Source organism: Camelus ferus, chromosome 8, assembly GCF_009834535.1.
Source record: "Camelus ferus isolate YT-003-E chromosome 8, BCGSAC_Cfer_1.0, whole genome shotgun sequence".
NCBI lineage: Eukaryota > Metazoa > Chordata > Mammalia > Artiodactyla > Camelidae > Camelus > Camelus ferus.
The window spans coordinates 48226867-48253264 of NC_045703.1; the positions used below are offsets into that span (position 1 = coordinate 48226867).

The 26398-nt window shown below is 38.9% G+C and overlaps 2 protein-coding genes across 8 annotated transcripts in view; one reads left to right on the forward strand and one right to left on the reverse strand.

Annotated features, from left to right (window-relative positions):
- Positions 1–18587, forward strand: part of TBPL1 (TATA-box binding protein like 1) — a 30680-nt gene extending 12093 nt beyond the window's left edge. Inside the window, exons 2-7 of one of the 3 annotated variants that reach the window (XM_032484972.1) lie at positions 11636–11814; positions 13625–13707; positions 13874–13937; positions 15106–15209; positions 15303–15397; positions 17411–18587. In XM_032484972.1, coding sequence (XP_032340863.1) covers positions 11680–11814; positions 13625–13707; positions 13874–13937; positions 15106–15209; positions 15303–15397; positions 17411–17490 — 561 coding nt within the window. In that variant the 5' untranslated portion in view covers positions 11636–11679 and the 3' untranslated portion in view covers positions 17491–18587. The remainder of the gene's footprint in view (positions 1–11635; positions 11815–13624; positions 13708–13873; positions 13938–15105; positions 15210–15302; positions 15398–17410) is intronic. The other 2 variants (XM_032484970.1, XM_032484971.1) reach the window with 2 other exon arrangements.
- A 543-nt stretch (positions 18588–19130) lies between these two features.
- Positions 19131–26398, reverse strand: part of SLC2A12 (solute carrier family 2 member 12) — a 55388-nt gene continuing 48120 nt past the window's right edge. For all 5 annotated transcript variants that reach the window (XM_032484963.1, XM_032484960.1, XM_032484961.1 and 2 more), the window contains one exon: positions 19131–21900. In XM_032484963.1, the coding sequence (XP_032340854.1) occupies positions 21765–21900 (136 nt within the window). In that variant the 3' untranslated portion in view covers positions 19131–21764. The remainder of the gene's footprint in view (positions 21901–26398) is intronic.

Consider the following 26398-nt stretch of genomic DNA (forward strand, 5'->3'; position numbering starts at 1 on the left):
TTTGCATGAAATTTTAGTTTGCCCAACACCGTGATAGATGCTGTTATGGGCCTTACCTTGCTTTACAGCCGTGCACATTGAGGCCCAAAGGCGTTGAATAACTTGCCCCAGGTCAGATGACCGGTTAGGGTTAGAGTCTGGATGTAATCCAAGTAATCTGCTCCAGAGCCTGAGCTCGTAAATTTGTATGTGTGTGTGTGCGTGTGTGTAGATAGTGCTTTTTAATAATCTCAAGCTAACAGTTAAGCGCGCACAGACATTTTATTGAATGTGTTTCATGCCTTGGGAACCATGCCGAGACTTGGGTACAAAAATGAGTAAGATCCGATCCTGCGTCTGAGGTGTTTATTGTCTTCCAGGGAGACACACACAAATACAAAGTGACTGTGCCGGGGGCGGGGAAGGGGGAGGCCTTTGGCGGTGCGCTCGGTGGCGTGGTCGGGAGTGTTCATCGGGGCAGTGGAGGCTCTGGCTCAGCCTTGGAGAGCAGATGTCTTAGTTCCTGTGATTTCTTATTTTACCCGTCGTGGTTTTAATTACCTTCTGTACGAGAGTTCCCACATTTTCACCTCTGATCTAGACCGAGGCCTGTCCTGAGGAGTGGACTCTATCTGATGGCCTGCCCTGTGTCTCCTCTTGGATGTCTCCCAGGTTCCTTCAGTTCAGCATGCCCAAAACTGAAGCCCTCTCCCCACCCCCACGCCACCCCCCTGCAGGCCTGCTCTCCCTCCAGTGTCCCTGTCTCAGTCAATAGTATCTTAGGCCACTGGCTTGAGTCATCCTCCATCTCCCTTTCCCCGTCCCCGTATCAGTCCCAAAGCTCTGTTCGGTGTGTCTGCTAAAAATCCTCTCTTCTGTCTGCTTCTTTCCATCCTCATCCACCCGGCCCCGCTGCCGTCACCTCTTCCCAGGACTGTGCTGTCACCTCTCCCCAGGACTGCTGCACAGGACCCCGACTGAGTTTTCTGCCCCTCTTACCTTGCAGCCCACTCTGCTGTTCCAGAAGTGGCAGTGGTCAATTTTCACTAAAGGCACATACGTTATGTCACGTCTGGCTTCTCTTTGGCCCACCACTGCTCTTGGGGAGCACATGAAAATCCTCCACGTGTCCTGGAAGGCATGGTTGAACCTCCCTTCGTCTCCAGCTGGATCTGGTGCCACTCTGGCCAGGCCGCCCACTTCACCTCACATCTGAATCTTCACTCTAAACTCCCCTCGGGGCTGAGGGCTCCTGTTTTCCCTCTGCGGGTCTTGGTGCCTGCTGGATCCGCACCCCCTGGACGGGGCCTGACGCTTCGGTTTCCATTTCATCGTTTGAGAACTGATTGAAGGAGGGTGGTGCCAAGCTGGAGAACAAGTCGGAGTGAACCGGGTGTAGAAGTAGGGGCTGATCATTTCTAGCAGAAGGAATAGCACAGTCAGGCAGCAGGCTGCTTCTCCTCCACATATATGAGCGCTTAGAAGTCAGTGAGACATCTCAGAGGGAAAATGGGCAAAGGAGGTGAGGCAGTTCACATAGGATAAATACAAGTATTTAGTAATATTCGAAAAGTTCACTTTCCTTAGTATTCAAGGGAAATCAATTCAGTATTCCTATTTTCCATATCTCAGGTTGAAGATTTTTACAAAATCCTTTGTTCAGATACAACAGTGTATGCATGTGATCCCAATCTTGTCTAATACGCACAGATAAATACATGGATTTAGCCAACCTCCAAACTTGTGCCTATGTGAGCATAGAACAACAACAGTAATTATCACTGTGGTGGGGTTATGGGTGAGTTTTTTCTCTAAATATTTCTTACATAATCAGAAAAATGACATGCCATCTTTAAAACTCACATGTTGACTGTTTATTTGAAATACTAAGAAATCTATGTAAAATAAATTTTCTTTTACATAATAAGGGATCTTTGTGCCAGATTTCCCATCTTTGAATTTAAATTCCTACACTTCAAGTTGTATTCAGTAAAATACTTTTTTCTCGTATAATAGTACATTAGTTAAAATTAATCTTAATGATAGCATTGGCTAATATATTACTTTAATGGAGCATATTATAATGAGGTACTCATTAATCCCTCAAATCAGTCATATGGTGAGTAAATAGTGTTGTTTGTATTTTGCAAATAAGGGTAGGAACAGTTCAGAGCTGGTCCCCATCACATAGCTTCCATTAAGGTCCACATCTTACATCCAAGTTTTCTTACTTTATAGATACACTTTAGTACATGTTAAAATAGTGAAATTCTTAAGCTGAGTACTGTTTAAACATTATTACTATGGAATAAGCATTAGATTATGTATTCTTAAGTTGCAAAATACTTCACTTTTTCTACTGGAACTTTTTTATGACAGTGTAAACCACTGACATATCTTTCCTTAAGCCCTCATTCAGAAAATCAGCATCATTCAGATCTTCCTGCACCACCTTTTAGGCACCATTACAAATATTTTTATTGACTGAAACATAAAATACATTCTTCTTTATTATTTCTCAAATAGATAGTTGCTGGCAACCCTCACAGTTGTTATTAAAAAAAAAACAGTGTCTGTAATTCTCTTAATATTGATTTTTTAAAGTTGTAATAACCATTTTGATGCCAGTTGTTTACATGACTACCACCTACTTACCAGTCTTCAGAATTGGTATTTAGATTGAGTCAGGGATAGAAGGTGGAGACATATGAAATGAAGATAGTTTAACTTTCTATTTAACTTAATGTAATGATGGTTTTGTACATCAACTACTTTAGCTTTTGCTTAAGCATTTCTTAACTGTTTTATTTAATACAAGTGGAATAATATATAATCCTTTCCTTCAAAGTATACAAGGGGGTTTTTGGCCAGGCATACTGTTAGTAACTTTTTCTTTATATGGCTAGAAACACAAAAATGCCAACACCAAGGACTGGCTCCCAGTGTATAAGCTGCTGGGCTGTGCACAGAAATGTCTTCATGATGTGATGTCACCATGCCAGACAAAGATGTTGCAGTTTTGGTCACCTGCCTGTGCTGTCGCCCCGTAGTACATCTAACTTTCTTCCTTTGCTACCCACTTGAACACAAATGTTTGTTGAAGGGAGAGTGGGAAGTTCAGAACTGGGCTGTTCATTTAACTAAAGGAACACAATTCTAGTTCTAGTATTAAAATTGCAATTCAGTATACAATTTCTAAATTTGTAGTATGTCTTCATCTGAAATGTTGGAATCCTGGAATCTGAAAATTAGATGGGATCTAAGACACCATCTAGTCGCATCTTCCACCTACCAAAAGTCTCAGCCTGGAGCATTCCTCACTTGGTTAATTATCCTGTCCTACCTCCCTTTTTTTTGACACTTGCCTTCTGTGGAGCCTGCTGCTTTGCAGGTTTTCGGTTTTTGGTGTGGCTTTGTGAGGTCTGCTTCCCTGTGACTTTCATTGGATCTTTCAGTTTCCTTTTTATTCAGACATTTGAGAACTACTGTCTTTCTTGCGCTAAATGTCCTGAGACTTTCCTCACACAACTATTTTTATATCTTTTGCCATCCTACTTTCCTCTGGGTATCTGGATATCGGTGCCCTCTTTAAACGATAAGGTCAGGGTATTCTAGATGTTTTAATAGCAGAGAAGCTAGTACTTCCTTTGCTCTGAATACTTGTATTTAATCTTTTTTTTTAAGTAATGTAATTAAAACCCATGTTGTCTTAGTGTGACCTATTGTGAAGAAAATGTTTTTCATTTTAAACAACTCTTTAAAGTTATTATGGAAATTTTCAAACAGAAATGTAGGGAGAACTGTGTAATGAACACCCACATATCCTTTCGCCTAGATTTAATGATTGTTAAGACCCACTCTCCAGATCTATTCTGTGTTCAGAATAGATTGTCCATATTTGTTTGGTTCCTATGGCAGGATTCCAGATATTGAGGGAATTATCTGAAACTATCCAAATCTATCCATTACAGAGTTCAGATGGTGAAAAATTCCTGTATCCTAAAGTGAATTACAGACATGACATTGCCCACCCCCTGAATATTTCAATATATATGTCTAAAAAATAAGCATAATCATCTACATAGCCATTCTATTATTTCACCAAGCAGAATTAACAGTAATTTCCTAGTATCATCTTATCACACTCAAATTTCCTCTTACAGCTGTTCTGTTCAAACCAAGAGCCAGTCAAGGACCATGATATACAGATGCTTTATTCACTTTAATAAAAATGTGAGCTTTACATGTATTAGCATTACATTTTATTTTATTGATATTGCCCCACTGGGCTAGCCTAGGACTCTGGGAACTTTTTCTTAAAGGACCAGACAGTAACTCATTTTAGCCTTACGGGTCCTTTAGGCTTTGTGACACTACTCAGTACTCAGCTCTGCCACATAGCCATTACATAAACACATGAAAACACATGAGCATGGCTATGTTTCAGTAAATTTTTTTTTTTTTTTTTTTACAGAACAAACAGGCCCTGGCCCATTGATTGTAGTTTGCCAACCTCTGCTTAACTTGTTAGGATCTCTGTTTTTTCTATCTGTTAATGTGACTATTCTCAAAAGGTTTGTTTATGTCAATTCGAAAAATACTATCTGGTTACAATATTCTGCTACCTGTGAACCTGTATTAGACCTAATAGCCACCATTTAATGAACACATGTTGTGTGCTATGTACTTGACGTAATCATGTTTAATACTTAAAAGCACCCTGGGAGATGGAGTGATATTATCACCAATTTTCAGAAGAGAAAGTTAAGACTTACAGAAGGGAGGTAACTTCCCAGTGTCTCATACCTAAATATAAACACTAGGTCAGCGCCCCCTTTTGTAAGGTTTATGCAGATGTGCAAGAACACCCTCTTTCTACAAGACAGAATGTTAGCTTTTCTCCATCTTGGTCACAGGCATGTGTTAAGAGTCTGTGACGCAGTCTGTTGGAATCAGGAGCACAGAATGTCTATTTCCTACACTGCTATTTTGGGAGCTTTATAAAGAATATGAGGTTAGTTTGGATGGCATGTCTTATTTGTAGCATGAATGATCTCTAGGAGACCACCTGGGTTCACACTGTGTTTGCAAATTGGTCTATATCCAGTCTCCCCCCACCCCCACCATTTCTCAAATCATGGACAGTAATTCTGTGGTTAAATCTTTGAGGACTCACCCACAGTGAGTGCATCCTCAGATGCAACTTGCATACACTTAAAAGTAGCATGTCTACTTTTCTGTATTCTCAGATTTATTTAGTTCTATTGTTTTGGCTTTTAATTAGATTTTAGAGTTATTTTTGCTTTGTTTTTATAACAGTGTTTATTGTTCCCTTTTAGTTGAAATCTTTTCTGGTGTGGAAAATTTTTAAAAAGTAGTAGTCTCGGATGTAGTTTGTCTTAAAAGCCAGGAGGTGGCGACATTTTCCAAGTGATGCTTTAAAGTTGCAGTATGAATACCACTAGAAAGAGGACAGAGGGACCTAAAATACCACTTGTTTATAAAAATCATTGAGAGAGGAAATAGCTGCTTCAGCTTCTATAGTGTATTTTAATACAATGCGAGAAATATGTTATTTCCTGAAGTTAAGACAGCATCAACTTTCAATTTTGCTTTTTATTAGGAGGAAATATTTGACAAACTCGTATTAGGCATTTACTTGAGAAACAGGAGAAATCACCTTATTAAACCATGTCTTAATATTAGGCCTTGGGCAATGGGAAAATTGTGGATAGTTATATTTAATTAAACTGAAATTAATTTTTCTTAGAGTGAATCTAATATATATTTGTTTTAAAAATTTAGACTCTACAAAACAATAGAAGAAAAAATTGTTTTAAAAAGTGATTCTGATGTGTGTGTGTGTGTACATACACAATGGAATACTACTTAGCCATAAAAAAAGAATGAAATGTTCCCATTTGCAATGACATGGATGGACTTGGAAGGTATTATGCCTAGTGAAATGAGTAAGACAGAGATAAATACTGTATGATATCACTTATATGTAGAATCCAAAAAAAAAAAACACAAAATAGTGAATATAACAAAAAAGAAAGACTCACAGATACAGAGAACAAACTAGTGGTTACCAATGGGGAAAGGAAAGGGGGAAGGGCACGATGAGGGTAGGGAATTAAGAGGTACAAACTACTATGTATAAAATAAATAAGCTACAAGGATATATTATAGAGCACAGGGAATATAGCCAATATTTTATAGCTGTATAATGTATAAATTATACAGTATGTATAAATGTAACCTTTAAAAATTTTGAATCACTGTGTTGTATATCTGAAACTTACATACTATTATTGTAAATCAACTGTACCTCAAATAAAGAAAAAAAAGCTAAAAAAAACCCAAAAATAATGAATATGAAGAATGAATAAAAACAAAATAAAGCCTTTAACTTCCCCCACCACTGCCGCCCGGCAAAAAGGTCACTCTGGTACCAACTCTCTGAACAGAGTAATTGTTAAAATTTTGGAGGTATAAGTATATAAGCACATACATAGATATATAAACCAAAATGAATTTTATCAGAGTTTTTTTGTTGTTGTTGTTTTTACGTTGTGGGCCTCCATCTACATCTATGTAGTTGTAATTTATAAAGTCTGTTCAACAGTCTGTTATATGAGACTGTGCTGTACTTTATTTAATCAGTCTCTTCTAGATGGACATGTAGGTTTCTATTGTTAATAGAATTGCAATATATAATCTTATTTATACTTTTGCTCCATTGAATTGTTCCTCCAGCTGTATTCTTAATGATTGCCTGCGATTCAACATACATGTATATTTTGAATTATTTGAATACACACTGCCAGATTATCTCCTGTAGAAAAGGTTTTGTACCAAATTATGAAAGAATGCTGGTTTACTTAACACCTTCACCAGCAATGTTTGATATTTACCAGTGTAAGTAGTGGTATCTCATTCTTTTACATTAGCACTTCCTCATTACTAGTGAACTTAAAAACTACTTATTTCTAAAGGCCAGGAACTTCTAAATAAATAACTAATTAGCCCAAGAAAAATAATAATGGAAACTTACATACTGTTAGAGTCAAGGGATAATGAAAACATTGTGTATCCAACTTCAGACATACCTACAGCACTTGGTTATAATCACCTTAAATGTTCATTTGAAAAAAGAGAAAAAGTTCAAAACTGAAGTATTAAGCATTCAACCTAATTTCCAGTACAAGAAGTTAGGAAGAGTAGCTCTGTAGAAGGAAGGAAATGATGAATATAAAGCAAAAAATTTAATAAAGAGGATCAACTAACTGCCGATAATTTGTCCTTTGAAGAAACATAGAAAAACCTTTCAGGAAGATTGATGATAGGAAAAAAAGCAGGGATAAGTGATACTATAATGAAGAAGAGGTAAGTATACTAAAGTAGAGGTTTTAAAATTTGTAAGAAAACTGTGAAAACTTGTGCCATTAATTTTTAAATTTTAGAAGAAATGGAAAATTTCCTGGGAAAATATAATTTAGGAAAACTGACTCAAGAAGAAATAGAAGACATCATCTCTTAAAACTCTTAAATTGACTTAGTCTTTTTAAATCCATCGAGGAAACAAACGAGAAACAAGTTCAGACAGTTTTCAAATAAGGTCTGAACCATCTTCCAGAGAAATAAAATTTAAAAAAAAAAGAAGAAGAAAGAAAAGAAAGAAACCAGCCTGATTTGTCTAATAAATCTGGTATAACCTTGATACTCAAACCAGATAAGGAAAGGAATATTATAGGCTAATTCTACTTACAAACATAGACATATTGACCCTAAATGAAATATTAGCAAGCCAAATCCATCAGTGTATTTTTTTTAAATCATGACTTAATTGGGTTCAGGGATATAATATATATGGAGTAACTTTAAAAGGAATGTATGAGAATGATAAAACACAATTCAGGGTAGAGCTTTCATCCAGAGGGAAGGGATGAGGATGTGATTTGGGAGAAGTGCGTGAGGAGACATTAGTTGTTTTGTACATTTAATTTTTTAAGGCGGGTTGTGGGTACACAGATGTTCATTTTTGCCCTTTTGTATATTTTAAATATTTCATGCTGTAGTGTTAGGCTTAACAGCTTGGTGAGTGTAAACACCTCTTTGAAATACTGTTCTTTTTGTGGAATTGCTTAAACCCATTTCCCTTGGAACTATACAGACAAGTTTTTAAATGTTTGTGTATAAATCTGCGTGAAATAAAGCATACTCCAAATGAGTGTTCATGGACTTCGAGCATTTCAGGGGCTTGTAGGGAAGAGAAAAGACTCTCAGCTCTTTTGTATTCATATGAAAGTAAGTGTCTTTGGAGGTAAAGTTTCAGGCTTGCTAGAACTTAGTTTTTTCTGTCTCTAGTATTAAAAGAAATAGTTTGGAGTTCTAGGTAGATGAGAAGTTTAATACAGGCTAGGAATTGACATGTTGGAGTTTCTAGCAATCATTCACCAAATAATAACAGAACATTTACTATGTGCAGATATGGTGCTGAGCTGTGGGTGTGTATAGACGTGTAAGTTGTAGTCTTTGACCTCAAGAAGCTCAGAATTTAGTAGATGAAATAAGTGATCCAGATATTTAACTATAGGTACCATAATAGTTACAAGCAATTTGGAATATTTCTTCCCTGATGGGAATTAGTTTTCCCCATCTTCCCTATTGCAGTTTTTGTGTGTGTGTGTGTGTGTTTAAACTTTGTTTAAAAAGTTATGTGTATATTTTGGAAAATAATCTAAGCCTTTTGTACTACTTTTAGGGGAAATCAGTTCCTCTTTAATGCTGAAAATAAAGTTTACTCAGACTTTTTTACCCATTGATAAATGATATAGCTTCACTCAGAATTAAAAGGGGTATGATAGGCTGTCAGACGCACTGTAGAAATTGAGATTTGTCTCTTTCATTGGATTGCCATTCGAATTATCCTATTTAAAAGGTACATGAAGTGTTTAGCTTTAAGAAGTGAATCTTTGCTAACATTCAATACTGTCTTTTTACGAGATAGATAAACTGTTTGCAAATGGGTCTTTTTTTCTTTTTTTTTAGTACTGCTTCAAAATGTGGGGTCTTTCATGTAGGATGCCTTGCCTCTTTTTTCTCTTCTTTTAAGTACTCACGTCTTTATATTATATCCTTGGTTTAAGACCTATTAAAGCAGTGATACCTTCTGAGACTGTTTGCAGGTTACTCTTCTAAAATGTGAGTATTCCTAACTTACGATGATCTGTGCCCATGACTTCATTTTTAGAATTTAAGTTGCATCTGATGTATAGAAACAATCATCGGTTTTGACTTAATTTCAAAGTTTCTTTACATTCTCAAAGATTTATTTTACCCCTTCTTTTTTGACTTGTTTTTACTTTATGTATTCTCCCTCAGACAGTTCAGTAGTTTAGTACTCAGAGTAGTGGATCTGAGTCAATTTGTTTGAGCCTGTTTGATGTAGAAAGTCTCTGTGAAAGGGTAAATTTGACATAGTTTCTTCATGTGTAATTTCTCCTTAAATAGAGCATTTTGTAGCCCCTATCATGGGATGCATATCATTGGCTGCATATAACTTAAAGTCCATCATGGGGGCTGTAAGATAAGAAATTGATTTTTCTCTCATTTCATGAAGTCTAGAATTAGAAAGTGCAGAGGTAAGAAGAAGTTTTACAGTATCAGGGAATCAGGCTGCTTTTGTCTTAACTGTTCTTCCATACTTACTCATAACCTCATGAACCCAAATGGCTACTTGAGCTCCAGCTGTCAAATCTAGACTCCAGGCAGCAAGAATGAAGAAGGGCAGAAAGGCAAAAGGGTCTTGGCTGCATCTGTTGCCAGGGAGGCTAAAATATATAGTGTTTTATTTCTGCCACAGTGCACCTAGCTAGATATCTGGGTTGTGTTCATTGTGAAGGAATGGTGGGATGGATGTTGGGGGGATCAACTTGGGAGCCTCTACCTCACAGTTGTTTCCCAATTTTAATAGGAAAATAGCAGAAAACCTGGTGGTGTTCAGATGGCTCAGTATTTGGGTTATGCTGTAACCATGGGAAGTGATGCTGGGGAACCTCCATTCTGCCTGTTAATTTGAACTTATCCTAATCACTGTCATTTTATGCTACTATTTCTAGCTGTATGTGCTAAACTCTTCATTTTATGTAATTCCCACAGCACTACCTGGTAGTCACCATCCATTCCATGTCACAGCTGATAAAACCCAGACACAGAGAGATTGTATAACTTGCCTAAGTCCTCACAGCTAGTAGGTGGCGAGTCAGGCACACAGGCTGCTGCATAAGATCAGCACTGCTAATTGCTTCTGTGCTCTCCTTATTAATCTGCCCACCTGTGTATCTGTCCCTCAGACCCCGCTGCCACCCCGTCCCTCCTCTTGGACATAAAAATCATTTGAGCTTGCTCAAACATACACAAAGAACAGAAAAACAAAAAGATAAGCAGATTGAAAACAACAGAGTGAGAAAATGTAGTGAAATTGAGGTATAATTGATGCACAGAATTGAACGCTACATGATCCTGTAGAGGTGCTAAAAGCCTTGATCTGACTTCACATTGGGTCCTATCAGAAACCAAAAGACAGAAAAACAAGATTGAAATTTTTGACATCTTCATTTTTTCAAGTAATTCATATTTTCATATGTTTATATTCATATATTCACATTCATACAAGAATTTGAATCCTTATCAAGAATACTAGTTCTTCATATTGTGGCTTCAGGGAATTATAAAGATAATTATAATATTATTACTAGTATTTGCTGATTTTCTCTTTGTGGGGTAGGTGAGTTGAATTACCATTAGTTATTTTTTAAGATGTGGAAACCCAGTCAAAGAGCGACTGTTTTAGCAGGATGTGAATCACATTCTTAGTAAAAACGAGGGGTCATTTTTGTTTGTTTGTGTGTAGAAATACTCCTGTCATAGTTTTGAAAAGATACATATTTTGGAAGATTGGGATCTTTGATAAAAATGATATTGTGCTAAGTAACGATTTGTTAGCGCTGTCAGCACACACGAAGGTTTGTGAATTCCTTCAGCACAAAGCCTTTGTCTTATTCCTTTTTCCTCCAGTATCCTCAATGTATAGAGATGTTCAGTAAGTGAAGAATGGATGAATGACTAGTGAATGAGAGAAGTCTGTCAATAGGTGTTATAATTAATATTGCTGCCTCTTTAAACTTAAGTAAGTTAACGGCTCTACTTGAAATAGAGGGAAAATGGGTTATCCTTTTTATAGCCCTTGGTTGTATGAGGTGGGTTATAATAGCATCAGTGGCTGGACATTGGGACCACAAGGTTCAGCCCGTGAACGTGGTGTCTTTGGAGAATCGTCGTAATTTGGTGCACTTGGAGCACGGTGGTTGTAGAGGCGAGTCGCGGGAGGGAAGTCTGGCAAGCTCCTGGTGTGGAAAAGTTACTTATTAATTTTAAGGAATGAAAGTTAGGTCCAGAAGGATTTTATGACTTGTTATCTTTTTAAAAGTGACATTTTTCGTGGGGAAAAGAAGGGACAAGATTCGAGTAACACTGGATAAATAAATAATAGAGATTCACTTCCTGCATTTTAGTTTCTAAGATTATTTTTGAAAAATAACATTTAACGGAACATTTGAGTTTAATCATTTTATTTTGTTTTATTTCTCAGGATGTGAACTTCGTGGTGGGAAGCTAAGTTTTTAAACTACCCCAATGGATGCTGACAGTGATGTTGCATTGGACATTCTAATTACAAATGTAGTCTGTGTTTTTAGAACAAGATGCCATTTGAACTTAAGGAAGATTGCTTTGGAGGGAGCAAATGTAATTTATAAGCGTGATGTTGGAGTAAGTATCTGAATTTTGTCATGTGTGCTACATAGCCTAATTTTATAGAGCCATGAATGATACACTAAAAGTTATTCATTCTACAGATGGTTTATGAGTACCTTACCGTATGCTGGTTGTACGTGATCTTGCAGGGAGCCCTGTAGAAGTGGCCTCCCCTCTCATGCAGTGGCATCTGTTGGAGATCCTAGTCTCCAGGTCTTGGCAAAGAACTCACCAGCTGCTAGACTTACTGTTCTCTCAGTTTCTTTTCTTGAAGAAGGGACATTGATACTTCCATGTATGCTTATCCAAATAGAACTATAGACAAATACCCTAATATGTATATTGTAATTTTTGTAGTATGTTGTCATACCCCTTTTGAATTAGCTGAGGTACTTGATATTCTTCAGTAACAAATTACAGAAAGCAGTATGGTTCATATCCTCACTTGGACATTTTAAATTTTAGTTTTTATTGAGCCTATAATATTTAAAATAAAAGCTGATAACTTGCTTTTAACCTTAGTGTTTTGAGATTAACATAAAATACAATGGGCGTTCATTTGGCTTTTATGGAATGAAGATTGATGACAGTATCTTACACATTTATTATAAACATTAAGAATGTGTTTGAAAGGCTCTAAATATTTAAGCTCTAAAAATCAGATGCCAGTATACCTTCGTCAATTTTCATTAGTTCTTATTACTATAAACTAAGTAAAGATGAATTAAATTCAATTAAAAATATCAGTGGGTCACAGAGATTTTCAATCCATAATCCCATCTTCACTTTAAGAAAGGAATAAATACATCTAAAAAGAGAAAAAGGCTTATTGCTGCTTTCGAACTTTAGCATCCCTGGGGCAGAGAAGTCATTTTTCCTAGGCAGGTTAACTGAAAAATCTGAGTTGATGGACAAGCTGGTAGTGAAGGACAATTAAACATGGAATAAACTCAGCCACTTATGTATGAAGTTTTATCATGTGTTTTAGCTCAGATTTTACTTTGGGTTTGTGGTAAGCTTTGTCTCCCCAGATTTAATTCCTAGTTTGATAATATGGCATATGTCAGAGAAAGGGAGGAATTCAAAGTGTCACAAGAGTTTTAAGGAGAAATGTCATTTATTTGTTAACCAGTAAACATTTCTCTCTCTTATGCATAATGGACAATCTAAAATTATATCTCCAGCTCCAACATTCCTCCCGCGTTCATGATTTGCACGTCGACCTTGAGTACATGATAGGCATCTCAGCGGTAAGACACAGGATAACATAGTCATGGGAACCAGGAACAGAATAAAGCAGGGTTAGAAGTCAGAGAGCGAGGAAGGGATGGGTGTTTCGGTTGAATGATCAGGAAAGGCTTCTCTGTGGAGATGACATCAGGTGTGAGAGACCTGAATGAAATGAGAATACTGAAGGGAGAGGATTCCAGATGGAAGTAACAGCCTTGCGAAGCCCCTGAGGTGTGGACAAGTTCAGTGCGTTTGAGGATCCGGGCAAAGTGCAAATTCTAGTTGTGTGAACGGAGCAGAATGAGAGGACGTGTTCCTACAGTGGTACATTGATTTCAAGTCTTAGAGGGTGACAGGTTTATACAGACCTTGAATTTTTAATTAATGACATGTCCTCTTGGATTAACATGTTCTTTGTGTTCAGTGTAGTTCTTGATTTCACAATGAGTGATTTGGAGAACAGTTATTTCAGTCTTGGGTAAGCTTGCAGTAGTATTTAAGCATTAAAATGACCACATAGAGCAGAGCTGTGTGTGAAAAGTAACATTTATTATGTAATCAGGTTATTGGTTTTTTTTGTTTTTTGTTTTTCCAGAAAGTATTAATGAAGCTTAGAAAACCTAGAATTACAGCTACAATTTGGTCCTCAGGAAAAATTATTTGCACTGGAGCAACAAGGTAAATGTTACTTGGGTTTTTAATTTTAATTTTTTAATTTCCCCCTCATGGAAAGGACATTTTTCTAGACTTAAAAACAAAATGACCTGTACAGGGTGCCTTGTTCCTCAGTATAAAATTTATTTCCTGGGTAACTGGTAACCTTTCTCTTTCTTTCAAACCATAGTGAAGAAGAAGCTAAATTTGGTGCCAGGCGTTTAGCCCGCAGTCTCCAGAAACTAGGATTTCAGGTAACATTTTCGAAAAAATATCCAAATTGCAAATATTCAGTGATTTATTTTTGTAAAGTTAATATTTTTCATTTAATGGGCTAAAGAAATCCCCACAGAAAGTCCTCTTATGATTGACCTTTTTCTGGGTTTTATTATACTGTCCTTCAGCGTAAAAATTTAGTAGCAAAACTTGCCCCTGTGGCTGTTTGTAAAGGATCCTGGCTTTTTCCCAGATCCCTTTCCCATAGAGAGACTTGTTCCTTACAAGTGAACTTCCTTTTCAACTCTACATTTTTCACTTCTCATTTTAAAAAACAGCCTGTTTTTGACTCACAAGAATGCAGTGTCAGGATGATGATGTCGGGGTGTTGGTGGTGGCCGAGTGCAGCATAGACAGCCGTGATCGACAGTGCAGCCACCTCGCACGCTTTGTGACTTTCTCCCACTGCCTTGTGCCAGTACTGAGATGGTGGATGCTTAGTTCATTCAGATGTGTAGTTTTGCTGGGAACAGTTGAAAAGATAACAAGATACCGTTAAAATATTGGTAGGAGTGGCTGAAGTGTTTAACATTGAGAGGACATTATTTTTAGCCTTAGACCCTTTTCTCTTAGCATAACATTGGAAGTGTTGAGAGAAATCCCAATGAGTTAAAAAAAAAAACCTTATCACTCTGTTCCTCATTCTGTCTCCCCAAAGAAACAAACATCTGACTGAACACAGAAATGTCATTTTACCTTACTGCATATAAGAAAAACTCTGGCCTTTGGAGCTAAGTGTCCACTATTTTTTGTGTTTTAATGACAGCTTTTCCATTTTGACTCTTCAAGGAGGACTCAGCTTTAACCTTTTCTTCACTGTTCTCCTTCCTATCCCAGTAGATTAAATATCCCATTTAAAAAATTAAATATAAAATTCAGAAGACCCCAGATGTACTATTTTAATCATGCAGTTATCTCACACTTCATTTTTTTAATGCAGTTTTTGAGCCTTCCCCCCACACCCTTCTAATTATAGTATTAAGGAGTCCCTGGTAACTTAAAATATTAAATCCATGCTTTAAGTGTTTGTTTTATCTTGTTTGCCCTTATTTTTAAGGATTGAAATTTAATGATTAAGATTGCCCTGATGAGCAGATTGTTTGTTTTGTCTCAAAGTAATTCATTGGTTTTACTTCTCTCCTGAAGGTAATATTTACAGATTTTAAGGTTGTTAATGTTTTGGCCGTGTGTAACATGCCATTTGAAATCCGTTTGCCAGAGTTCACAAAGAACAATAGACCTCATGCCAGGTAGGTCTTTGAAGAATCAAGACAACTTACCAATTTTGAAAATACCTGTCAGCCTATAAGTATTTAGATTAATTGTGGCTTTTCTGTGTGTAGTTACGAACCTGAACTTCATCCTGCTGTGTGCTACCGGATAAAATCTCTGAGAGCTACATTGCAGATTTTTTCAACGGGAAGTATCACAGTAACAGGTATTTTATGACATTGACATCAAGCTTGTCACTTATGGATTGAGTGTGATAAGAGGTGTCCAGGCCAAAATAGAAAATAATGTCTGCTTTGTCCCCTTCAGTCACTTGCCCTTCTCAGGTAGCCAGTCTCAGGACTTTTAACACAGGAGATTAGTTCTGCCTGCTTTTAAATACTATTGTGTGTCTGTCTGCTGTATTTTCATCATGATCTTGCTGAGAGTCATCTGTACTGTTCCGTGCAGTTGTACATCAGTCTCTTGTATTGCTGTTTAGTACCCAATGTGTGAATACATTGTTCATGGGCATTTGGATAGATTCCAAACGTTTGAAATTAAGAATGTTCTAGTATATATTTTTATATGTAATTTTTAAGTTTATGACATCTTGCTTTTAAAATACTCAAGAGAAACCCATTTTATGAACTTCATGGAGGTTTCAAATAAGTGAAGTATTTGAATATAATCGGTACTTATTTGTTATGTTTAATGTGTTTTTTGTTACATCTTTTGAGCCTTTTTAATTGTTTGGAAGGGGTGGTTTCCGATGACGAGGCATAGATGTCAAAGGGTTGCGTTAGCATGCAGGGTGATTTTTTTTTAATGGTACTGTGGTTATAAATTGTACAGAGATGTTAACTTGGGAGTCCCACCCAGCCTTTGGCAGAATTGAATTAAGGAAAATTCCTATAGTATCCTTGAATTTTCTTCTTATTCCTTCAATCCTTAGAGGAAACTAAAAATGATTGAGTAACACCTGTAAACCTTCAGCGAAAAAGCTTTAGTTTTGATTCATTCATGGATTTTGATATCTTCCTTGGAGACTTTTAAAGGTTTTTGCTAGGGTCATGGCCTGAATCTTAAAAATAGAGTGGGGAACAAGTCTATTTATTTCTGTCTTTTGACTCGCTGCTTCCACACTTTGGAGCCCAGATTTCACAGAGTCCCCAAGATCTATTGATAACTCCCTAAGTGTGGAATAAAATAATGCATATGTAAAATACATATTAAGTTAGTAAATAATGAAACAGTGCAGTAGCAAGCTGAAGACCATTGACCTGGTCAGTTAGTATGCATTGGACAGTAACATCTGGAATATCCTATGGAATGTGAACGATTCAGCAGACGCGTACTGAGTGGTTCTCGTGGACACAGCCCTGTACTGTGTGGACGGGCTGAGGTGAGTCAGGAAGGGGCGGACCAGGGTAAGACGTGGTCATTTCCTCCAAAGGGGTCACAGTGGCTGCGTATATACACCTTTAGGATCTTTTAAAAGGTAAGTGTACATTAGTGAAAAAAGACATTTTTATTCAAAATCAATTTTATGGAAATTTTTTCCTTGTCCTTTTTTACGTTTTTTCTAGCTGTCTAGATGAAAGATTACATTTTTTTAAAGTCATTCCAAGCATTATATGGATTAACTAATATATAGCATCACCTCATTCCTTTGTGCTTTTTTTTTTTAATTGACAGAGTAAGCTGTGAGGGTGAATGGCCAGATTAGTAGTAAACACATGAATACTGAAGGGGTAAATTTGGGGGGACGTTTAGACCATGCGGTTTGTAACAGCCCCCAGGTTTTCCAGCACCTGGGTAGCAGCTCTGTCTAACACTGCTGGGATCCTTGGTCCTCCCTGAGCTTCAGTCGTACCCTAATCAAACGCCAGACAACAGCGAGCAAGAGGCTAAGCCTTATCTAGTCTCGTTTGTCATCCCTTCCTTTAATACGCCTGTGATAGCACTTGGCATTCTCCGTGTGCATCTGTGAGGGTTTTTATATACTCTCTTCTCAGTGGTGCCCAGAACAAGATGAATATCATCATTTTGTGTTAATTGTCCAGAAAAAACCCTTATTCTCTTGGTTCTTACTCTATGTGTGTAATTATGTAAGTGTAGATTGTTTTTAGAAGACACTTAACCCGACATTCTAAACTCCCTGGGTGTCTGTAATTCTGGGAATTCAGCGCTCTCTGCTGCTTCTTCTCACCCCGGCCTTCCTCTGCTGTGTTTGCTCCAGGGCCCAATGTAAAGGCTGTTGCTACTGCTGTGGAGCAGATTTACCCGTTTGTGTTCGAAAGCAGGAAAGAAATTTTATAATTCATCACTTAATTGGTTAGAACCCCTAACTGAGCACCTTTGAAAACCTGCTGCACATTGGACTCAAAACAAAAGGAAAACTGGACCAACAGTAATTGAGGAAATAGACTCTTTTATTCATTCACGGCTACAGTGTAAGCTCCAGTCTCTTTGGATCTTATTTCAAACCTTGCTGTAATATAAAAAGGAAGTTTACAAGACATGACATTGCTGCTTTTACAAATGGACATTCTATTTATTTTCGCAGTAATTTTCATGTCCCCATAAGCAGAGCTGTCACAGTGTGCACTACCTTAAATTGTTGTGTTGTTGTCATTATTTTTTTCCAGTTTGAGCTAATGTTTTATTTGTGAATAGTCTTTTACATTTTTGTATGCTGAATATGGGCACCAAAGAACCTGTAAAAGTTATCTTTTTCAATTGAATGTGCACAAATAAAAGTTTGGAAAAGATCTCTGTTCATATCCATTCTGTAACTTTTATTCCCCATTTTCTATTTTAACAAAAATTGTACTCATAATTCTTTTTTTTTTTTAATCTATGCAAGCTTAGACTTTTGCTGAAGTGTGTTGGCTTCTTTTTGAAGTGTATTTTGTAAATATATATATATATATATATATATATATATATATATATATATGCCACGTGTGTATAGTATCTTTTAATGCTCTGTTACCAAATATCAAATAGAAATTTTTTTCTCGCAGATTAGAAATAAAAACATGTATATAAATTCTAGGGAACCGGAGTAGAGCTTTATAGATTAAACATAACGTTTTATGTTGCTAATTTAACATGATAGAAAATGTTAACTATCTTTTAAAAGTTGCAGAATTGTAGTTTTAAAAAGAGGAACCTCTCACCTACAAGATGAAGATGAGAAAGAAGCTGTGACGGGTTGTACCTCAGATGTACCTTTGTTACTATGGAAAAACTCAACTCTGGTTGTTGGAAAGGAATCATCTTAGGTCGGGACTCAAGGCTAAACTGAGAGTCTTGTCAGAAGTTGAAACATTGTGCTGTCTTTAGCAAGAAGTGCCCCAAAGCTGCCTCTGTGCCACAGTGTAATTATAATAGAGTTCAACTTGAACTTGAAAGCCATTTTGCAAGATACGTCTTTCCCCTGGCTGTGTCTTATTTAATGAAGCTCAAAAGCGACTACTCAGTACACGGGATTGCTACTCTTAAACTTTTAATAAATATGCATCTGTGAAACAGTGGCTCTCCGGCTCACCCGTGAGCCCAGGAAGAGTAACTCAGGCTCATACTGCAGTCACGTTCTGCCATCTGTGTTCAGGAGTTTAGTATGACTAACAGTGATCTTACCTAGAAGTAAAGCCGAGTGGAGATCAAATTAGCTTCCCAGTTAAAACTTATTAGAGATCATACTGCAACACAATCTTCCAGTAAAACCTTGAACTTCCGAAATGTTTTGAAACCTTTGTGTAACATCTTAACCTCCATACTCTAGTACATTTTCCTTACCTTCTTCTCATATCTCGAAAACTGCACTGAACAATACCTACTAGTTTATGTTTATCGTCTTTCTTCCCAATGCCTTCCTTGCTCTGCCTCTCACTCTCTCATAAGTGAGAGGGCAGAGGTTAACTTTTATATTTTCTTTCTTGAGAAGGACTGGATTGTAATTTTCAGACTTCTCATTCTTTACGTTTGTGTTCATTTGCTTCATTTGAAGATCCAGTAAGATAGGCAACCTTGTAAAATACACAGAATAAAATTCAGTGAGAGTTACAGGTTCTGGGCAGACAGTTTCAAACCTTGAGGTTTTCCACTTACATTGAATGAATTTAATAAGTGACCTCCTGTTTTGCTATGTTCACAAAAAAGAAAAAAAAAAAGGAAAAAAAGAGAAGAACTATAGAAGAGGGGGTAGAGCACGATTGTATAGCCAGGGTGCAGATCCAGATGTCATATATTTTTCAGTATTCATGTGACTTGAAAATAGGTAGGTCAGTAGCTCATCAAAATGCTTTCTCAGAAAGAGGAGGAAAGACAATCTGATCAGGTCCGAAACCAGGTCTGGTTTCGGGGCTGCTGCTGGGGCGCGGCCTGGCATGGCGCCGTGGGTGACCTACTACACGTGTCAGAGCTGGTAAGAAGTGAGCATGTCTGGTGTCTTCTGGCTTTTCACAAGTGCTGTACTTTTTTTTTTTTATAAATAAAAACTGAATATCTACATACAAATTATCAGTATTCCCCCTTTTTTATTTTTAAAAGTCATTAAGCTCTAATTGGGGGTGTACTGGGTAAAAATTAGTTTGAAGACAGAATTGTTTCATTATAGGCTCTGGATAATAAAAGGAAAATATGAGTGTTGAAGATACTGAAGTTGAAACCACTTAGTAGTTTCAAAACTACTAGGTTTATAAACAGTTTCCCATTTGCAGCGCAGGGCTAAACCAAGAAATAGCTGAAGTATATACAGTATTTGAACTTCACAGCCAATATGTAACAGTTTTGGTAGATATCTTATAATCTGTGATGCTTGGCAAAGAAAAGAAAATTCATATTGATTACCTGTCTTGATTTTTTTTAATCTCAGCATATAATTCCACTGAAGGTTCATAATAAATTTAAATTGATCCTCGACAGAACACATTTTTTCCTTCTCCTTCCAAAACAAATGAACAAAGCAGCGTTTGCTCTAAGTGGTGTATGAAACACACCGTGTAGAATGGAGATGGCAAATCTCCTTTCCTCATAACTTCCACTGCCAATTTTAATTTAGATACTATGTTTCAGAACCAGGTCTTTGAGTCATTCTCCCGAGTTTCTGATAATGCAGTTTTACTATTGGTCACATAGATTGTGGTCTTACCACTTCATTACAAGGGACTGCAGTAGATCATATACCCTTATATCAAACTGGGACAGTTGGTTACGGGGCCAATAGAAAAATTTCAATCTAATAAAAAGGAGTTTTGACTCTTGGGATTCTCTTTTCTTCAGGTTAATCATTTCTGTATTCTTTTTCAAGTTAGGTTGTTCAATACTTTTTGTGTTTCCCATAGCTTATATTACTAGTGGTTTAATGGGTCACTACATAAGTGGTTTAAGATTCTTTATTGTAGATTCTCCATCATCGTATCCAAATTCAATGGGTAAAATGCCTCCCCAAGTCTTAAAATTCAACTGGAGAAATACAGAAGAGTGCAATACACTGTGGTGTGGGTGAAACCCAAGTATCTGGTACACTCAGTGATCTCTATTTGATCATAGAGAAGAGCACAGTGAGGGAATCATCTGGATGTCACTCATTGTGTCTGCAGTCGTATGGAAGTCAGCATCAATTATTGCCCATACGCCGTAACCTGAGGTAGTGATATTCCTGAGGAGTGTGGAGTTGTGGGAAACTATGGACTGCGGTTGAGTTACCATGAAAGCCTTACAAAAGAGAGAATTTTATAAGCTTGACTTAATAACTCAAACCTAATTACTTCCAGATTTGGATAAATATCCTAATGGCCTGACTCCTTTTCTCATGTCTTAACTTACAGGTACTTCTAAATAAATCTGGTCCCATGATTTTGAAATTCTTCTTACTATTGATATTCTTTTAAAAAATGGATGGAAAAATGTTTATTTTTTTCAACTGCTACAGAATCGTTTCTTTTAATACTTTATAATACTAACATCAAATTCATGAAAGGATATTTTGTATTACATTGTAGTTCATAATTCATAAAATAAGATGTATAATCTCTATAGTTGTTGAACTGTAATTAGGAATTATCACTAAAATCCTAACCAGGACCCTGTCTAACCCAGAAGATGTGTGCAATTGTCCACACTGTGTCCTGGTTCTTTTTCACACAAGACCCAGTGCAAGTAGTGTCTTCATAGGCAAAACCTATAAGCTTATGTTCAGACCACTTCTGTGTCTGAATGATAAAGCCACAGCTGGCCTCTAGGCATACAAGCCTTATGGTAAAAGGTAATGGCATCACTAGTTCATAGTCTTTCAAAGGCTGCTCTGAAAAAAAGTTGGAAGATACTGAACCAGCTGGTATTATTTTTAACCTGGTATTCTGCTCAGAGTAGGAAAGAGATCACTTGGAGCCTTGTACCTCATCTCCCTTTTCTGGTTGCTTTTGGGGTGTAGAGATTAAAGATTTTCTATAAAACTAGCTCCCCTGAAACTGAAGAGAAAACATGGGAGTGGCCAATGTGTATTGGTGGGAAGACACTCGTAAGTGTCCTTACACTGCATCACCATCTGTAAGGCTTTGAGACCACTAGGCCTCCGGAGAAAGCTACATTGGTTGTCTCCTGCCCCGCAGCTTTTTAGACTCCGAGAACTGTTCTTGGGGTTTTCTTTTTTGAAGCGGTTTTGGCACTAATTCCTCTTGGTGATGACTCATAAAACAAATGTTGTTTTTCACATAGTTCCTGAAAGAGAAAAAGGCACTAATGAAAATGTCATTCTTAGTTTACAGTATTTGGGGGGAAAAATGTGCAGGCTATTATTTTTTAATCACTCTGGGGCTTTGATGTTTTAGCTGTGCAAAAAAAGACCAGTGTTTATTGCAAAGCATTGATGTGTCGTGGAAGTGCATCAACAGACCTTTGCTCAAATCTCCTGCAAAGAGGTGCAAGGTGGGAGGTCTTCTCAGCACATAATCAGGGCATTCCTGTCTGCAGGGAAGGATTCCAGGATTCCAAGGGTAGTCTTACATAGAACTGATGGAGATAACATCCCAGATCCTCTCATTTTTTTCTCTCTTCAAGCTCTCCCAGTTACACCCCCCCACACACACACACCCACACATTCTGCCTTCTGCATTATCCCCTTGCTCCTGCATTAATGAATTCATGTCTACAGGATCATTCCCATCAGCATAAAAACATGCTCTAGTATTTTATGTCAATTTTTTTAAAAGACCACCTTGGAACCTCTCTCTTTCTTTTCAGATATCTTTTCCTATAATTTAACCCATTCACCGAGTGGCCACAACATGCCGGCTGCTATGGCTGGTGCTGTGGATGAGTAAAGACCCTTGCTTTCAAGGAACTTAAGCGGAGACAAGCACACAAGCATGTAATTTCAAGAGTGCTAAGGAGAAAAGGAAACTGGGAAAGGGATAAAGAAAGACTTACTTGAGGGATAGGGGACTGTCCCACACTGCTGGCATCTCTGAAGATTAGGTGACATTTGATCAGAGATGAGGGAACCGTGTGAAGACCTGCAGCTCAGCACTGTGTCAGGAAGCCTAGCGTGGGGGCGAGAGCTCGGCGAGCTGTGCATGGTGGAGGGGAGGCAGGAGGGGAGGCTGGAGGGGTGGGCAGCAGCCACAGTTAAGCAGCTTGAATTTTGTCTGAAGTGTAGTATGAGCCATAGGGTTTTGGAGGAATGACATTTTTAAAAGATCCATCTAACTGCTGCATGAGGATAGACGAGAAGGCAGAGAGAAGAGAATGAGGTCCAGGACCGAGCCCTGAGTTGAAAGGAAGACAGTTTAGAGGCTCATAGAGTCCAGGTGAGAGACGGCGGCTTGGGTTCAGAACACTGCTGGTGGGACGTATATTCGTGTGTTTTGTTAACAGAGCTAACAACTTGCAGATAGTGTCGACGTGGGGTGTGAGGAATAATGTGGGTGACTCCTAAGCTTCTGGCCCGAGGAGCACCCCTGGCCCGGTTACCCTAAGCAAAAGCCTTGTGGAGGAATGTAGGTTGGGGGTGGAGAGGTCAACGGGACCTGGGAATCAAGAGTTTTGTGTAGGTCATGTTAAGTTAGAGATACCTGTCAGACATTCCAACCGAAGAGGTTAAGTGGACAGTTAGATTTGGGAATTTGATAACCAAGTAAAAGGTCAGAGCCTAGAGATGTACATTTGGGAGGCATGACTTGATGGCTTCTCAGCCCTGGGAACACATCTAAGAAGTGACTGTAGATAGCGATCTAAGGGTGTGCCCTGTGTATTCAAAGGAAGGTAGGAAGGAAGAGGAGGCAGAGGAGACCACGGAGTGGCTAATGAGGCTGGAGAAAAACCAGGAAAGTATAATATTCCGGAAGACAGGTAAAAAGTTTAAAGATAGGGAGCATGAGGAACTGGGCACGTGCTGCTGGGAAGTCCCGTAGTACGAGCACTGCCCCTGAGGTGTGATGACTCAGCAGAAGCCGTGGGAGCCCGGGAAGTAAGAATGCCTGAGTGGAGCAAGGTCTAGAAAGAATGGGAGGGGAGGACACGGAGACAACAAACAGAGCACCCTGGAACTGAATGGTGGGGGCAGGGAGCTGGTGGGCACCCGGAGGGAGTTGGAGATTAGAGTTCTAGGGAGGTGTTTTGTTCAGGTTGGGAAATCCTGCAGCTCTGTGTGTGTGCGCTGATGGTCCCACAGAAGGGGGACATCGATGACCTACTCAGGACAAATGGAAGAACTGGCCTTTGTAACAAGGCAGAGAAGGTGGGCTCAGAGGTAGGCAGTTTAGTAGATGGCGTGGAGGATGAGGTGGTCTCTCTATTTGTTTCTCTTTGTTTTCTCAGTGAACTAAAATACCAAGATCAGAGAGTGGGGCAGTGGGAAAGAGTGATGGAGCCTTGAGGAGAGAGAACAGGGTGTGAGCTGACCAGCTTGGACGGTAGGAAAATCAACTCACCAGGGACATGGTAGATTGCAAGACACTCCCGAAGACCTACTTGAGATTTATGTTTGTCAGTTTAAAACTAGACTCGTCAGCTTAGTTAAGTGTTTTCTCCAGCCATGTGTAGATGCAGGGATAAAACAAGCTAAGAATTGGCTTCATCAGAATTCAGGTTTGTCTGGATGATGGAGGCAGAGAGGACAGGGTAAAGGGAAGGGTGGTGCAGGGAATCCAAGCAGGGCAAGAAAGGGAGTAAGGACCTGGGTAATAGCTGTTTAGTGGATTCCCCATCCTGGTGTGTTTGAAGTGCAGGTGTTTGAAAAAGTGAGCTGCAATGCAGAGTGGTCCGAGGGTGAGTGGGATGCTTGTGAAAGGAGCAGTGATGGGTACAGAGAGTCTAGGTTATGAGCTTCCTGTTGGCTCCCCTTCGCAGCAAAACTCAAAAGCATGGACTGTAGTTGATGTCTTCATGAACTTCTGTCTCCTCAAATCTCAGTCCTCTGAGACCTGTGCCCGACAACTGATGGCCACCCCTTCTTTGTCCTTGGCCACTGAGCGGCATTCAGCATCATCCAGTCACGCCTTCCTCCCGCACTCCTCTTGGCTCCAGTGATACTGTATTCTCCTGGCACTTCTCCGGCCTCACTCACTGTTGGCTCCTTTTCAGTTGTTTTGATGCTCGCTCTCCTTGGCCTGATCTCTAAACGTTGGCACGATCTAGGGCTTGGTCCTGGACCTCATTCTCTTCTCTCTGCTCTCTGATGAGATGACCTCATCTGGTCCCATAACCTAAATACCACTTAGTCCCAAATTTGCCCTAACCCTGAATGTCTCCAGAATTACATATTTACGTATCCAGCTGCCAGTGAATACTATTTCTACCTGAAGTCTATTGGCCATCTGTGTAATCCTTCCAGCCCTGAAACCTGTTCTTCTTTCAGGCTCCCCTAGTTTGCCATCCATGCACTTTCTCAAGCTGAATTTTTTTTAGGGATCACCCTGACTACCTGATTGCCTCACTCCTACATCCACTTCATTCATTCATTTTTTCATTTATTCGTTTATTCATTTCAATAGTGAGCTTCAATTACATGTGAAGAGATGATTCCAGGTGCTGGGAAACAACAGTGAACAAAGTACACAAAATTCTCTGCTCTCCAGGAACTTAATATAGCAAGGGGAGAGAGACAAGAGACCAAGCAAAATGCAGAGGGTACCAGCTTTAGAACAAAGCAGAAGGAGAGTAGAGGCAGAGTTGGGATAAGATTGGGATTTTAAATAAGGCGACAGGAAAATTCTGAAGGGGGTAAAGCCATGAGATAGGTGGATGGACACCTGGCGGAAGGGAATCTAGACTGAGGAAACCAGGACACAGACTCTGAGTCTTTGGCGTAGCTGGTGTGTTTGGGATGCGTCAAAAATGCCAGTGCAGCTGATGAGCGTGAACGAGCAGGCATGTAGCAGGAGATGAGGGCTGTCTGGGCCATCAGAGCCCCGGGAGGATTTGAGCAAAGGAACCGCTTAATCACATTTAGAGGGATCACTGGCTGCTGTGTGGAGAATAGATTGGACGCTGAAAACAGGACCAGGCTGGTGGCTGCTAGAGTAACATGGGAGAGAGCATGGTGACCCCGATCAGGGGAGGAGCTGTGAAGGTGGCCAGGCTCAGGATCTATTTTGAAATAAGAGCCAACACTGTATTTTCTGGAAGACTGAACACAGGATGTGAGGGAAAGAGCTTCAGGGAAGACTCCAAGGTTTGTGCCCAGAGCAACTAGAAGGCTAAATCTGTTGACATCAACTGAGGTAGATAAGACAGAGGAGTGGGGTAGGTTTGGGAGACAATGGGTTCAATTTAGAACATGCTAAGTTTGAAATATTTGTTAGACCTTTGAGAAGAGATGTAGTGCAAACAACTGAACAGAGAAACCTGAATTCAGGAGAGGTGTCGAAGCTGGAGATGGAAATTTTGGATTCAGTGGCGGATGGTTGGTATAAAGGCTGTGGCTTTGAGGTTGAGTCAGTGAAGGTGATAGAGAAGCGGTCAGAGGATGAAGCCCTAGGGCACACCAGCTTTAAGATGGTGGAAGATAAGATAGAGCCAGAGAGGATGCTGAGGAGTGACTGGGAGGAGACAACCAGGAGGTTGGTCCCCGAATGCAGTGAAGCAAGTTTTTCTGGAAGGAGGGCTCGCTCACCTCAGTCATTGCTGGGGACAGTCACGATGCCAGCTGCTAAGACAAGGAGTAAGAGCTGATCACTGGGTTTAACAATATGGTGGTAATGAGGATATTAAAAAGAGC